Source organism: Mandrillus leucophaeus, unplaced genomic scaffold, assembly GCF_000951045.1.
Source record: "Mandrillus leucophaeus isolate KB7577 unplaced genomic scaffold, Mleu.le_1.0 Scaffold216, whole genome shotgun sequence".
Classification (NCBI taxonomy): Eukaryota; Metazoa; Chordata; class Mammalia; order Primates; family Cercopithecidae; genus Mandrillus; species Mandrillus leucophaeus.
Genome location: NW_012102210.1, coordinates 2,355,186 through 2,371,054, shown reverse-complemented (window position 1 = coordinate 2,371,054; position 15,869 = coordinate 2,355,186). Strand labels below are relative to the sequence as shown.

Below are 15,869 nucleotides of genomic sequence, written 5' to 3'. Positions count from 1 at the left end.
AAGAATTGAGCTCAGGGATGGGGAAGGTGGGAGAACAGCAAAGAAATTGTGAGATAGAGGTTGGGGGGCTTGGAGAGAGGGCAGCGATGGGGAAGGAATGCCCAGAGCCCAAGGCGGGAAGGCATGGCCTCCGTGGAGTCCCTGGGTCCAGTGAGTAGAGGGGGCTACCTGGCTGTGGTGGAGAAATGGGGGCCTAGATCCTGAGAATTCTCCAAGGTAGGTACCAATATTTCTTGTTTACCAATGAGGAAACTGAGGCACATTGAGTTTAAGTACCTTGTCCAAGATCCAAAGTTGGTGACGATGGAGCAGGCTTTGTACCCAGGCAGAAGGATTCTGTGATCCTCCCCAGCCCACCCACACCTCACTATAGAAAGACGAGGCCCACTTCTGGGCTGCAGACTGCTGCTAATTCATCAGCAGGAACATCCCAGTGCCCTCACCCAGCCCTCCTCCCCTCCACAGGAAATCTGTGCATTTTCACAGAGACCTTTTGGAGTAAGTGTTTGTCTTTTCCAACCCAGAGCCGAGGAAGGGGCTGGGCAGTAGAGGGGCTGGAGGGAGGCTAAAGGGCCAACAGGTAGGGCAGGGAACCTCCTGTTGTTGTGAGAACTGGGGAACAGGGCTTGGGCTCCCTTCTGGACCCCAGTCCTCTTGCCCATGCAGGGAGCACAGGGTCTGCCCTGGCGGATCTAGTGGATCTGGAGGTTACTGCTGTAGGCCTGCCCCACCAGCCTGTCCCCAAACATGGACGGGCCCATCACACCCAGAATCTGCTCCCTGCCCCATGAAGCCTGGGCACTTTCCCCTTTTTCTTGTTACCAGGATGGCCACGTAGGAGCCCTGTGGTCTCAGCGAACCTCCCTCCTGGTGGTGGAGACAAAACTCAATAAACAAGAACTGTCAGGTGACAGCACAGGTCATGGTAGAACTAAAGCAGAGGCTGCGCTGCAGCTTGCCGGGGCCGCTGTAGGTGGGGCTGGTGCTGGCCTCCCTTGTGGTAGGGCCAGACTGTGGTGGCCTTTCTGGCCTTACCCGCTTGGTGATTGGGGTTCTGGATTCCAAGCACATGGGGTTCTCTCTGTCCTCCCCACCGCAACACAGACATACACTGGGGCCGCAGGTCCCTTGAGGGAGATATGCAGGGTCCAGTGTCTGGAAACATGGGCTTGGCTACCACAAGAGTCTGGAGCGGGTGGTGGCAAATGTCCCTCTAACTCTGACAGCCGGTGTTCCCTACCTGGGAGCACTTCCAATCCTGTTTAATGAACCTCATGTCTCTGGAGCAAGAAGCACTACCTTGGCCAAGGCCCCTCCCCACGTCCCTGCCTCTGTTTCTGCTTCAATCTTTCTTTGTGCCTCTTTCTCCCTTCCTTGATTCCTCTGGGGCTCTCCCCCACCCCAGTCCCCTCTCTTTTCCCCACTCTTCCCCCGGGAGCTCGGGGGCTGGGGAACGGGGCTGCGCGTACAAGCCGGAGCCATTGTTCAACAATCTGTTTTTGTCTTCATCTTGTTGGCAGGCGGCAGGAGAGGAGCAAAAGGTTAATGAGGCACTGTGCAGCGGGATTACTGCGTGAACGGGCGGGCGGCGGGCGGGCGAGCCAGCCGTGGTGACAGGGAACTAATTAGGAGCAGTTTAACAGGAGGAAAAAGTGAAATCTCCTCTTCACCAACTGTCAATAATTAGCTGATTTGGTGAGGTTGAAATGTGTCCACAGAAGGTGGGGCTTGTCTGTGGATGAGTGAGGTGTGGGGAGTGGGGGGCAGCCGGGAGCTCGACCCCGTCCCTAGGTGATGTTGGGGTGGAGGGGCCGTCCCGTGGCCCCAAGGCCTGCCCTCTGCCCCTCTGGCTGGCATCCCTCTGCCTCAACTCTCTATATGACCTTGGGTCTTAACCTCAAAGACCTCAGTTTCCCCAGCTGGAAGATGAGGTGTTGGAACTAAGTTTCTTCCTGTAAGAACTAAGTTTCTCCCAGTAAGATTAGGAAAGTGAAAACTCAAGACAGGGCCCTGGTGCTAGACAGTGGGCTAAGTGAGTCCCCTTGAGTTACACGCTGCCCCTCAGGTGCCCGGCCTGCAGCAAGGGTGTGCCCTCTGGGAGCCACCCTCTGGGTCTGGGCATGGCGAGTGGGCAGGGCCTTGGCCGTCCTGGGAATGTGTCTTGTGGCCCCAAGACCCTCACTGGCTCCTTTGTCCTCCCTGCAGCTGTGGGTCTGGGGTAGGGATGAGAGACTGGGCAGTGTGCCTCCTGGCTGGGGCTGCGGGCAGGGAGAGGGCCCTCGGCCACCCTTGTAGGGGCTGGAGGCTATGAGCATGTGTCTCTCCTGCCTCAGCTGTTGCGTGGGCCCCTGGGGGCGGGAGTGAGGCTCACTGGCCAGGAGGCTTATTTCCTGTGGGCCTGTTCCCTGCTAGCTGTCTTGTTGGTTTGTTGGCCTCTGCCCTCTGCCTTCCCTGAGGCCTCAGCGGAGAACCGGCCTCCCCCTGTACCCTCACCACCTGTCCCTCCCCCTTCTAGCTTTTGCCAAGCACCTTGACTAGAAGAAAAGACAGCCTAAGAGTCCCCTGGGGCCAGGGTTTCCTGCTCTGAGCCTCCCATGTCAGCCCTGGGAACTCCCCAGGTCCCTCCCTCTCAGCTGAGCCCCTACTCACCTCAGCTGTAGAGGGTTCTGGGGATTAGAAGCCATGTTCTGAGGAAGGCTAAAGCCTTCCCATCATTCCTCAGCACGATTTATGAGCCATGTCTCGTCCTGGCCCCAGAGGGTGGCTCTTAGAGGCCACACCCATGTGGTAGATGAAGCAGGAGGGCCAACCTCAACCACCCCATATTCCTTCCTGCCTCCCAACTTACAGCTTTCAGAGTTAAGAAACAGAGAGGCATACCTCCCTGTGTGGGCAAAAATGTGGGTGCCCTCAGTGGGTACCAGAACCTCCACTATCTCCACCCTCTTACCAGCCCTGATGAAAATGGTGGTTTTGATGAACCAGCCTGGCTAGACAGCTATAAGCCACCAGAAGCAAAGGTCCCCCCAGCTTATCTCCCTTTCTTTGAGAAAGTATTTGGACCCCCAACCAAGAATGGAGAAGAGTTGGGAATAAGCTAGAATGTGAGTCCACATTCAAGCTGTTCTAGAAATGGCTCCTCCTCCAGGAAGTCCTCGCTGATCTCCCCCACCAGGATCTGTCTTACCTCTCCTGTATAGGCTCTGGTGGTGTGTATTCTGTGTTCCATCTTCCCCCTTGGGACAATAGACCTTTCTCCCTTCCCTGACACGAGGTGTCCCTGTGGCTGAGAACTGGTGCTCTGTATCAACACCTAGTACAGAGCGTGGCTCATCTGGGTTCACCTTGACTTTATTGGTCCCTGCTTCTCCCACTCTTCCAGGGTTAATGTGAGGCCAGAGACAATGTCTAGGGTCCATTGCCTCCCTCCTGAGTCTACAGCAGTATTCAGTGTCTCCCAGAGCAGGAGCCTCCTCCCCTCCAGTCTCCAATCCATCTCCTACTTTGCTTGGAGATGTTTGTTTGGGGTTTTTCTCGTTTACTGGTTTAATCAGTCCCTACTGAACTCTAAAGTGGGCTATTTTTGCCGTCAGAAATCTGCTGCCTCCCCGCCCGCTGCTTTCTTGGAGTTTGCCCACAGGACCCCCCAGGAGGGACGGATGGGAATGGCAAAGCCGCTCAGAGCCCAGGAACGCCAACGCCACCTGTCATGTTGCCTGTTCCCCACACCCCCACCCCAAACCTGCGCGTGCACACAGGCTCGCACACATACACGTGCACGCAAGAACATGCACACATGCCCGGATGGCGGACCTTGGCGGGGCTGCCTGACAGCCTTTCCCCCGCAGGTCTCCTTTCCAGGACGTTTCATGACACCTCGCTGAATCCAGGACAGGGAGGGAGAAGGCTTGGTTGTGCAGAGCTTCTATTAAAGGCATTAATACGTGCAAAGTGGAGCATGCCTGGCCTGCAGCAAGGCTCAGCCCTGTGGGCTGAGTGAGCAGGGCTGGGGCTGAGTGTGGGGACCCTGGGTCCCATCCTCTTTACACAGCATCACACAGGTTTTCTAAGCCTCCAAAGGGCCATCCTATCCATTTTGTGATATAATCCTCATCCTGGCACCAGGAGATCTTAGAAAATCTTCCCAGCATACATGTGGGGAAACTGAGGCCTCAAAGCTGAGATGATAGAGGACAGAGAATGATTCTGAGATTGGTCCACCAGAGGGCACCCAGGAATGGTGCAAAGCTCCAAAATGGTAGGGGGCAGGATGTGGTCTGAGCACTTGCTGGGTACACATAGCACAGGGGAGCCAGAAAAGTGTAAGACAGGATTCTTGCCCAAGAGGCACTTCAGTGTCATTTAACTCAGCTGTTACCGAGGACCTACGGTGCACAGTGCACAAGGATACCAAGTTGCCTGGAGCAGCTCACCGTGGGGTGGGGTGGGGGACTACTGTAGTCACCCCTGTTTAGAGTGCAAATGAGCCTGTGCCTGGCGATGGGATGGAGATCAAAGCATGTGCTGGGGACACCAGAGGCAGCAGCAATGGATTTGGTCTAAGAAGATCAAGGGAGGCTTCCTGGAGGAGGCAGCCTTAGAGGGTCAGAATATAGCCTGGACTCAAGGCTCAAAGTGTATACTTAGAATGTAAAGAAAATGGACAGCAGTTGAGGGGTGAAGAAGCTGGAGAAAGTCCCAGAAGGCCTGGAGTGTCCAGCAGAGGGTTCTTTCACTGAGAAGATAGTGGGAGCCCAAAGCCGGCACCAGAGGCCTAACTCAGGGGTCCAGGGGTCTAGACTTAGGCCTCAGCTGCTCCCCAGCCCCAGCCTAATTCGTCTGTCCTCCAAGGACACTCAAGATAGCTCTCCCAAAGGTGGGGCCTGGATGTATGTGTGTCGGAGCAGGACGTGAGGCCTGCCCAGCCCTGGTAAGATGGGATGTTGTGCCCAGTAGACAAAGCGGTCCCAGACCTGGCAGAGGCCTGAGGCACAAAGGGTCAGCCAGGTGCCTGCATGGGCTTTGGGCCCTGTGTCAATGTCGCCACCTTCTGCAGACCCTCAGAAGCCCAGACCTGTGGCCAGGAGCAGGTGGTGGCTTTGAGCTATGTCACAGGGTCACGCGGAACACCCCACCCCCACTAGCCCCGTGCCTTTGAAAAGGAGGCAGAAAAGCCATCAGAAGAAAGGCCAGGAGGAGGAAGTTCTTTGTAGTAGGTAAAAGCCCCGGAGAATGGGGCACAGGCGGGGGATCCAGTTTCCTGTTTATGTCTCCGCACCTTAGCTCCAGGTTCAAATATGTAAACTATCCGCTGGCCTGGCTGCAGGTGTGTGTGTGCTCCCAGGCTGTAGAGGCAGAGGTGGCCCCAGATGCATTCCTGACTCTAGCCCCCCACCCACAGTGAGCCAAGAGACAGACAAATAGCTCAAGGTTAACCCTTCCCACGCCACAAGGGAAGGTGCTTGGCTGTTCTAGCTGGGCCTTAGGGTGCCCGGGAGGCTGGGGAGATGCTGAATAGGATGCACCATGTCTGGGAATCTCTCCTGGAGGGTCAGCAAGGTCTGAGTGGGGTGGGGAGGATGGGGTGGCACTCTGATATGGAGAGGGGCACATCCTGAGGAGGCTGGCTGGGAGCTGGTGTGCAGGTTCTGCCTGGGAGTCAGGGAGCAAGGTGGCACTGCTTCCTTCATGGCAGGGCAGGGTGATCCTGGCAGCCCACTTCTGTGGCGGGGGCAACCGTCAGCCAGTGCTCTATGGTCCCTGCAGCCCCTGCCCTTCAGGGCTTTGGTTTTTCATCCCAGGCACCCCCTCCCTCGGGAACCCCTGCTGACTGGCTCTCGGGTGCCCGGGGAGGAGCCTACCAGATAGAAGAGACGGGCCACGGATTCCAGCCTGCCCTGAGCTGGTTGCCTGGGGCTGGGCCACCCCTTCTCCCTGTGGCCACTCCTTGTCCTCTCTCCTCATCACCTTATCCCCAGAGAAGGCCCCTCAGAGCCAGTTTGTGGTCATAGCCAAGTCCCTGCCCCTCAACCCACTACCCTGGGGCTGTGGCCTTCTTCGGGGTGGAGCTGGCTGGGTAGCAGGAGGGGATACTCTATTGCCCTTGCTCAGACCTGAGTCACTTTCACTTACCTATGGGTCCAGAGGCCACTGCCAGGCAAGACCCTGGATGTGGTGCCCTTGGAGAAAACTTGGCCCTACACTTACCTCAGAGAGGTGGTCTTCAAGGGAGACGCTTAGCTTTTGGTGGACGGGGAGGAAACATCACGTATAGGTGAGCAGGCAACTCAGTGGTAGCCATTGACCCAACACCTGGCCATGACCAGAGAGCTGGAGGGGTCCTAACAAATGACCAGTTGAGTTGGCCTGGGATAGAGTGAGAGGCTGTGAACTAGGATCAGCACGAGGTGGGGGTTGGGCAACGTGGACCCCAGGGAGTCACTGAAATCCAGTTGCGAAGACCAAAGCCTCTCAGCCCTCAATGGGACAAGTCTCAGAAAACTGTCTGACGCTCACGGCTGCTCAGTGTTTGCGGCCCCCTCTGTCATTGCGTCCGCTCCTCGGGCTGGTCCCCCAAGGCCACCATCATGGGCTTGTTCCCTTCACTTGCCCTTCACATGTCTCTGTTCCCCAGGCCTTGGGACCCACCCCTCCATCTGCTTCCCTGGGCGAGCTCCTCCACTCTGAAGGCTCTGGCTATGCTCACACATCCCGGGCGCTTTCTCCTGCCCAGAGCTCCAGAGCCCTGGACCCATTTGCCTCCAGGCCTCTCCACCTGGGGAGCACACTGGCACCCCAGACTCAATGTGGCCACCCTGAGCCTACCACCCCCAACCCTGGCCCATCCCCTCCCATATTCCCTCCCTCTGAGAATGGCGTCAGCAGCCACCCCAGCTCCTGAGCTAGAATTAGGAGTCATCCAACGCACAGTCATCCTCAACACCTCCCTCTCACCCCCACGTGGAATTGGTCATCAACTCCTGTGGATTTCATCTTCAGAAAGGCTCCTCCTGTCTGCCCCCACTGGCAGCATCATAGGGCAGGACCTGGCACTTCTCTGATTCCCACAGATGCTCCCCAGGAGGCCTCCCCACCCCCTCCTTACCCCTCCAGTCCATCCTCCACACCCACCATCCCAAGAGAGATCTTTCTAAGACAGTCTAAGGCCAGGCACAGTGGCTCACGCCTGTAATCCCAACATTTTGAAAGGCTAAGGTGGAAGATCACTTGAGGCCGAGAGTTCAAGATCAGCCTGGGCAACATAGCAAGACCCTGTCTCTATAAAAATTTTTAAAACAATTTAAAACTTAGCCAGGCATGGTGGCACATGCCTGTAGTCCTAGCTACTCAGGAGGCTGAGGCAAGAGGATGGCTTGAGCCCAGGAGTTCGAGGCTGCAGTGAGCTGCAATCACACTACTGCACTCCAGCCTGGGTGACAGAGCAAGATCCTATCTCAAGAAAAAAATAAATAAAAACAGAGTCTGGGTTATGGTCCACTCCTGCTCAAAGTCCTTCTGTGGCTCCCTATTGCCCTCAGATAAAATGCTGACACCTTCATGTAGCATACAAGATTCTGCCTGTCCCAGCAGCACCTCCATTTCCTGCCACGTTTCCATGTCCAACATTGCCTCACCTCCCAGACACAGGCCGTGCTAGCCAGCTAATACTTTTTTCTTCACCCAGCAAGCTTGGCCTGCCCTTTCTGATCAAAATTCTCCATTCTCTTCCTGGCTCACCTCCTCTGAGAAGTCTTCCTTCCTTGTTGCCTCATCAATACATTGGAACTCCCAGCCCCTCCCCAGTTGCCATGGCACTCTGCTTGTCTCTCCGGACTCCATCTGCTTTCACCAGCCAACTCCTCTCTAGACTTTAAGCTTCTCGAGGGCATGAACTGGTCTTGTCCCCCGCTCTGTGTACCCAGCCTGGGTGTCTGGAGTTGGCGACCATCAACATCTGCTGACATGAGGGTGGATTGACTTGAAATGAGAGAAGAAGCCTAGGATGCCAGCTCTGTCCCGGGGCCCCCATTCCTGATCCCTCAGCCACCTCCCCCAGGAGCCTTCCCACCCGCTGCATCTCCCCCTGCTCCTACCTGCTGCCCTGTGTGTGGTGGGGAGCCCAGGGGAGACGGGATACCAGGAGGAGGAGGCCTCGGTCTCCCCCGGGCCAGCATGCTCTAAGGAGTGGGCACAGTGGGCCGTGGCCCTGGGCCATGGTCCTCCACGGTGGTGCTGAGCAGCCTCTCTGATTTTAATGTGGGCCTCAGTGCTTCAGTGAAAGCCGGCATGGGAAGTTGCTAATAATGGCACTAAAATAAAATATGCTACATCTGTTATGGGTAGCAGAACAAAATTAGCTGCTCACACCTCTGACATCCAAGATGTCTTAACTTAAAATACTCCTTGGCTTACTTTACATCATTTACTGATTATATTTAAAAGAAATACAATTTTGCAATTACTGTTCTTTCCAGCGTGATATCTATGCATCATTTTCCTTTTATGTTTATATATTTCTCCTTCATTAGTGCAGTCTGAAGGGTGATTAGGATTCTTCAAACATTTTACAGAGGTTAAACGTTGATTAAGATTTAATTATTACTGTAAATAGCTTGGAATGACATATGGTGCAAAAGCCTGACATATGTGCATTTGAATAAATGAAGTGCTATTTCCCAGGATGCCTCAGTAGCTGTTTAACAGCTTTCCCGAAGGGTTATGTTACACCTCATGGTAAGATTGCTGGGATGTTATATTTTGTTGGTTTTTGCAGCTGAAAGCTAAGAACAGTTTTCCAGTTTTTTAAAAACATTGAATATTTTAAATACCTAAATTGTTTTGCACAAATTTTTGCTAATTTGTCTAACTAGGTTAAACATTTTCAAAAGCATTTAGATTTTTAAGCGTGGGCGCTGTGCATTGTGTCAGTGGCAGCGTGGGGACGAGGGGAGCCGGCAGGGTGGAGGGGACTGGGGGTGGCAGGGGTAGGGTGGGAGAAGGTGGTTTGAGAAGAGGGGGTGGGGAAGAGGCCTGGGCCCTCAGCTTAGCTCTCTTCTGTTTGGCCCTCTCGGGTGACCAGACTTGGGTAATGGGGCACCAGGGACTACAGAGGAAGGGTCCCCTCTTCTCCCACTGTGCCCACCAGCTCTAGTCCTCACCACACTCCCTCTTGTGTGGACTCCAGTGTGCACAGCCCGGACGTGACAGAGCTCTCCGAAGGCCAGGCCGGCCTGTACCACCTTCTGCCCACTTCCCAGGGTTGCCACATCTTGACATATGGCGGGTGCCTAGAACCAAGTTCAACCAACCTACGTTGCAAGAGGCCTGGTGCCTCCTTGACTCTGTCCAGGGCAAATGTCTGGCGGGGACCTTCTCACTGTGGTAGTGTCTTTCTCACCTGCCCCCCTCAAGTTAGGGGTTCAGGCATCCCCATGGGCTCAGTCCCTGGAGATAAAGCCCGACATCGGGACTGATGTGGTATCTCCAGGGGGATCCCATCTTCCAGTGCTTACTGGCTCTTTTCTTTCTGCCCATGTATTCCACACTGAGGGAGCACCTACCGTGGACCAGCATTGTGCTAGGCTTTGAGGACGCAGGGGCGAGCCAGATCTGCACGCCCGCTGCCTCAGGGAGCTTGTGATCTAATGTGGAGAGGTGGGGATATGAGAAGTTCAGGGAGCTATGGGGGCCACAGAAGTGGCCACACCCAGCCTGGGGGAGGGAAGGTGTCTAAAGCTGAGACACGAAAGATGATGAGCTGAAGACGGGAGAGCAGAGTGGGGGCAGGAATGGAAGTAGGACGGGGCGTCTCTGGACAACTCAGGCAAAGACTAGGGTGGGGACAGAGCTCAGGGTGTGCGAGGAACCAAAATCAGTCCGTGTGCTCTGTGTCTCCAGTCCAAGGGGCAGGGTGGTACAGGAGTCTGACTTGATCCCTGAGGATCAGGGTGCCATGGAACCATTTCACAGTGAAGAGAGGCATGGGAAGACTTGCAGTTTAGAAGGCCAGCACTGGCTGTGGTTGGGGACGGACTGGGCTGGATGAGACCTCGCGGGGAGGGACGGGGAGAGGACTCAAAGAGGCTCCAGAGTCTTTGGGCAGAGCACCACTGGATGGCAGCGTCATTCCCGAGATGCAGAGCTGAGTGGGGCCGGGGGAGAGGGCGGGTTCAGTTCTATTTCAGGTGGGTTAAGTTCAGGCGCCTGTGAGACGTCCACAGCAAAGTCTGGCAGGCAGGCGGCTGTGAACCTGAGGCTCCAGGGAGAAACAAGGCTGGAGAACTCTGGTGTGGGGGTAACCCAGGGCATGTGCAGAGAAGAGGGTCCAGCCAGGCCCAGCCCCAAGGACCCCAAGGACCGTGCAGTGGGTGTCGTGAAGTGGGGGGTGGCAGTGACCTTGGAGAGAGAGATTTTTCTGGAGTGTGGTGAGAACAGAAGCCAGATTTATTGTGGGTTGAAAAGTCAGTGGGAGGGAAGGAGGTGGACACAGCCAGTGTAGACTAAGTTTTTTAAAGAAACGTAGCTGCTGGGGAGGAGAGAGACCAGGTAGTAGCTGGGCCTGCCTCGGGAGGAAGGGGAGGTGTCATCAGAGAAGGTTCCTGTGTGTGGAACACTAATGGGCAAAGGTGGGAGAGAGGGAGGATGACCCAGGAGGGGGCCCCGGAGTGGGCAGGGGAGGTGGAGCCGGGTGGGGTCCTGTCCTGTGAGGGGAGGGATGGCAGCTGTGGGGTGGGAGGAGGGCAAGTGGAAAGCTGTGCATGGACACGGGAGGCAGCGTGTTGGATAATGAGAAGCTGAGGGGTTCTCCTCTGAAGTCGCACCTGCCCGGGATGCGTGGGAGCAGGGGTTGGGGTGGCCGAGGAGAGGAGAGCAGAGCAGGTGTCCAGTGGCCTCTGGAGAGTGGGCAAGGGAGCTGACCTGGCTATGGGGGCAGGGGCAGGGTGGTTGTCCACTGGTTGGGGGTCCAGCCAAAGTCAAGGACAGGGAATTTTGAGGGTCTCCATTACACGGTCAGGTTCAAGTAGGAGTGGGGTACATGGCGGGGTTCTCCAAAGCAGGGCTTCTGCCAGCAGCCTGGGAGGGACCCTTGGGCTAGGGAGTAGCTGAAGGGATGGCCCCCGGAGTCCAGGTTGCAGGGGAAGATGTAAAGACTGAGTGGTGGGAGTGTGGGTGCTGAGGTCTAGGGGACTGGAAACAGAGAAGCAGGAGTGAGTGGGGTGCTAGAAAGACAGGGGACTGAGGAGCCCAGGAGGGTGGTGTTTGGATGGAAGGAGGTGGGGCAGCCCTGGGTGGTGATCAGGTCCAGGGGATGGCCTTGGGTGGGGCTGTGGGGGGTCTGCAGTGCAGCAGACATGGTTCTTGGAGATAAGGGAGATGCAGAACTCAGAGGCCAATGTGTAGGATGTCCACCCACGTGGACACACCGTCAGAAGAAAGAGGCCGGGTCTGGGCTGGAAGGGATGCTGTGAGCCCCGTGGTGGGAGGGCAGTGGAGAAGGAAGATGTGTCACTAGGTAGGTCACGTGAGCCCTGGCTGGGGTGGACATGGGGGTGCAGAGAGGCAGAGCTCTGGAGCCCAGGGTGGTCCTCACTGCAGCTCCCAGCCCCACTATTTGTCCCTTCCCACTCCCCCACTTTTCCTCTCTATTCTCTCTCTGCAGATTGAAACATCCCAGTTAGAGCCGGAGATCGCCCAGGCCACGAGCAGCCGGACAGTGGTGTACAACAAGGGGCTGTGAGTGTGGTCAGCGGCCTGGGGCTGGAGCACTGTGCAGCCGGGGAGCTGAGGGGCAGGGCTGTAGACTCACGGCTGCACCTGCAGGGAGCAGCACGCCGACCCCAGCAGTCCTGGGCCCCCTGGGAGAGTGCTTCACCTGCAGTGGAGGGAGACTGACCATTCACATTTTAACATAGGGAGAGGAGTTCTAACACATTTCCTACAAAAAAATAATCAAGTGCATTTCTGGGCCTTATGTGGGGTTGTCAGAACTCCACTCAGCACAATTATGTGTGAAGCTGAAAAATCGTAGAGTGCCCATAGGGTAGAATTAGAATCCTTTTATACTTTGGTTTCTTTTTTATTTTTATTTTTTATCAGAATCAAATCTGAGCCTTAGTTTCAGCTGACCAGAAGTGGCAGGAGGACAGGTGGGGGGAGCCAGATTAGGCCTGGAGTTGGGTTGGTTTGGTGGCCAGGCTGGTAAATTTAGGATATTACAATGACCAGCCCAGATGACTCCCTGGGCTGGCGAGGGGAGGGGAGAGAAGGTGGTCTGCACCCCACAGGATGAACTAGCCGTGACTAGGGTCCTCAGGAAGTGGCCCAGGGAATCAGGGAGCACTGGAGTCCTCTGCAAGATTCTGTGGGCAGCTGGCTCTGAATGTAGCCAGGCCACATCCATTCCAGAGCTGCAGAACCAGTCCCTCTGAGTGAAACCGGGTACCCTGGAGCTAGAGTCCCCCTTTGTGGAGCTCTCACTGATTCAGGGTCCCTGAAGCAACCCCAGCTCCAGGCAGGAAGCCCCAAGAAGGAATGGTGCTTGGCAGGAACCGTGGACCTGCGCTTGGCTTCTTCAACATCCTCCTTCCAGGCCCCAGGCTGGATGCTGGGCACCGGGGCTGAGAGTGGGGCTGGAACTGGACTGGCTGCCTTCTGGGGAGCTTCTTCAGCCACCAAGGCTGCCTGCCCCATCCCATCCCTTTCTAAGCAGGAAGGTCTCATGCCTGAGAACGCCTAGGCCAGCTCCTTAGACACCTATCAGCGAAGCAGCGTCAACCGAGGAGCAGTGGGCCCTGGCTCTGGCACTAAATGGCATTGAGATGTTGGACAAGTTCATTCCCTTCCCTGAGCCTCCACTCCCTGTCTGAAACCAGAAGACTGGATCAAGGGGTTCCCACTGGCTCCTCCAGCAAGACCTCATCTTTGCCTGTCCTGCTCAGATGCTGGTCATCGTGGGCATGTCCCCAGTGTGGACTCTGGACTGGGAAGGGCGCAGGCCCCTTTGGACCAGCAGTTGGCCTCAGAACCTGGACCTTGCCTTCTGTATGTGACCCCATATCCCGGGAGCAGTTGGCCTTTGCCAAACACTTTACAATTCTGGAGGAGGAGGTAACATAGATGCCTGGGCCTGATGGTGGGGCCATACCTGCGTGTCGCCTATCACTCTGCAGCCTCAGAGGCCCCTTGCTGCTGGCTCCCATCTCCCTGCCACTTGCAGACTAGGAAGGAAGAGCGAGCTGTACAGAGGGAAGCAGAGCCTGGGGAGGGTGTGAGCAGGGTGACGCCTCATCTGAAAGGCCCAAACCAGGGGGAAGCTCCAGCCTCAGTGCAGCCCCCTCCTGACCCCACCTAGTATGCAAGCCTCCACCTGCAGCCCTGAGCCTCCCTCCCCCGGGGACTCCACCTCAGGGGAGATGTAGGCCAGAGGTGAACATTCATGTGTAGGAAGAGGCTGGTGCAGGGCGGCATCTTAGGGCAGCGGAAGTGTGCTGAGGCGGGTCTTCTGTGGGCATGGCCGTTGCCTCTCTGCCAGCCCCTGGTGCCCACCAGCTGGCTCTGCAGCACATTGCCCTGAAGGGCCTGCCACTCTCCTGAGGAGCAGCCCACCTGCTGCCTGTGAGGAGGGGGACAAACCTGGAGGACAAAACAGCGGGAGCGTGGAGGTGCCACGGTGTTGGAGGGCCAGGCCTTTTTGAGCCAGTCACACCATAATGTGAATATGCCAGTGACTGCTGCACTGTGCGGGTCTCTAGGCCTGGACTAGGGCTGGCATGTCCGGGTCCTCTTTTGAAAAGCTCACTTCAGGCTCACCCTGCTCCTACCTATCATACGCTCTTATCCTCGTGCACTTTATCTTGGGACCAAAACTGCCTCCCCACCGCCCCTCCCCACCCTGCGCCTGCCGGAGGCCTGGCAGAGGTGGGTGCCCTAGCCCAGCCTGTGGCCTCAGCATCTCATAATTTATTTGCTTTGTCTCCTGGATGATTTCCGTCATGCTCCCAAATGCAGCTTCAGGTGAGCCGAGGGGTCTGCTCCTGTGGCGGTGCAGTGGCAAAGGATCCAGATAGCCCAGGATGAGAGTGTCAGAGGGACAGTGGGCTATGCCAGTAGGCCCTGGTCTGGCTTTGGAAAGCCCCATGAGGGGAAACCTTCACCCAGCACCCATGCCCCACTCTGCTGAAGCCAGAGGAAGGGAGACCTGAGGGGCAGATTGGTTCATGCCTGGGGCGGAGGCTGAGCCTGGACCCACAGTCAGGGCGGGGCTGGCCAGCTGTGCCGGAACACAACCCACACCTGCAGTGGTTCTCCGTCCCTGGTGTCCCTGCCTGGCCCTCCGCTGATCACTTCAAACATCCCCTCAGGCTTGGGGATGCCCTTCTTCCATTTCCAGACAGCAATGTGAGGGTGCAGGGACCAAGATGTCAAGCTGGCCATGGAGTCAAGCTGGTCGACAGACCCCTTTCACTCCTGGTTATGAGCCAACTTGTTTCGTGTTCTGGCCTCTGGGAGAAGGGCAGGAGCCTAGAGAAGGAAAAAGGTCCATAGACAGACCCAGGGTGATGTTCAAGCCTGGCCTAGTGAGAGTGAGGCCCCCGCACGCAAGCCTCAGCCACTCCCAGGGGCCTTTGCAGTGTCTTTTTAACCTTCTCAGAAAATTTCTCAATCTATGTGATTTGTGTAATACTAATGAGCTTCGGGCAATAAATACAGGATTTCAAGCGTCAGGGTGTGGTTTTGTGAATTGTGGGTGGGAAGGGGAGTGGTGTATGGAACCCAGTGGGAAAAGGGAAGGACTGCCTGAGGATTTTGTGGGAAGACCCCCAAGGAAGGTGCAGACCTAGGTTCCAGGCTGGATCGGGCCAGCTGGGAGGCCCAGAGGGAAGGGAAGAGGAAAGGATGGAGACCATGTGAGGGCACAGGAGGGTGAAATTCTGCAGGAATCCCCTTACAGAGCTGTTATTGAGCACTCACTAAGGAGCCCGCCCTCAAGGAACGTGAGTAAATAAGACTTTTGGTTAGATTCCCATACTGTTTATATCGATGAGGCTGGGAGACCGGAGGGGGTCATTCCTGGACCACCTGGGGCCAGGAGAGGCCTCCCAGGGAGGGAAGGTTTGAGCCAAGTGGAAAGGTGCTTCATGGCTGCAGTGTGTATGGTACCCGCCCTGAGAGGTCTGCCCCTTCTTAACTCCTCCACTATCCCTTAGGGCTAGGACTTGGGCATCTCGTGATGGCAATGGTTCCTCTTCTTCCAGGCAGCCCCCAGAGTTCTCAAGTCCAGTCCTGCAGAGAGAAGCAGGCAGGGAGGTGGAAAGCCATCCTGGTTGGGTTCAGACAGACCCCAGTTCCAGCTGCAGCTCGGCCCAGCGTGACTGGAGCTTCTAGCCAGACACTTCCTTTATTCACCCATCAATTTGGTCAGACGTTTATTGACATCTACTGTAACTGAGCCTTGGTGTCCTTATTTATAAAATGTCAAGAAAGCATCACTCGCTGGACTGTGGTAAGGATGGAAGCTGGAGGAGGAATGCACCCAGACTCCTCTTCCCGCTCCCAGGTGTGTGGGGAAGAGCCTGCCTCCCCTCCTGGGTGCTGGACCCTTCCCCACTAGAGAGGAAGGAGAGAAGGGGTAGGGGAGGGGGCCGTTCTCAAAGTGATGCCTCTGGGCCAGGAGGATGCTGGTCTCTGGGGAATTTCTTTGCTAAGAGCTCCACAGGCCACAGCCTCCATCCGGTCAGGCGGAAATCCTCGACTCTCAGGACAGACACAAATCCCTCCTGGGAGCTGTTTGTTGTTTTTAGCTGGTTTGGGGGCTCAGCTCCTGCCCAGACCAGAGATCATTAACACTCCAGGAATGTGGCCACCCCTGC

At 56.3% G+C, this 15,869-nt stretch overlaps 1 protein-coding gene across 1 annotated transcript in view; it reads left to right on the top strand.

Moving 5' to 3' along the window:
* Positions 1-14,723, top strand: part of SFXN5 (sideroflexin 5) — a 130,817-nt gene extending 116,094 nt beyond the window's left edge. Inside the window, exon 14 of the mRNA XM_011980676.1 lies at positions 11,660-14,723. Within this exon, the coding sequence (XP_011836066.1) occupies positions 11,660-11,737 (78 nt within the window). The 3' untranslated portion in view covers positions 11,738-14,723. The remainder of the gene's footprint in view (positions 1-11,659) is intronic.
* Positions 14,724-15,869: the final 1,146 nt, after the last annotated feature.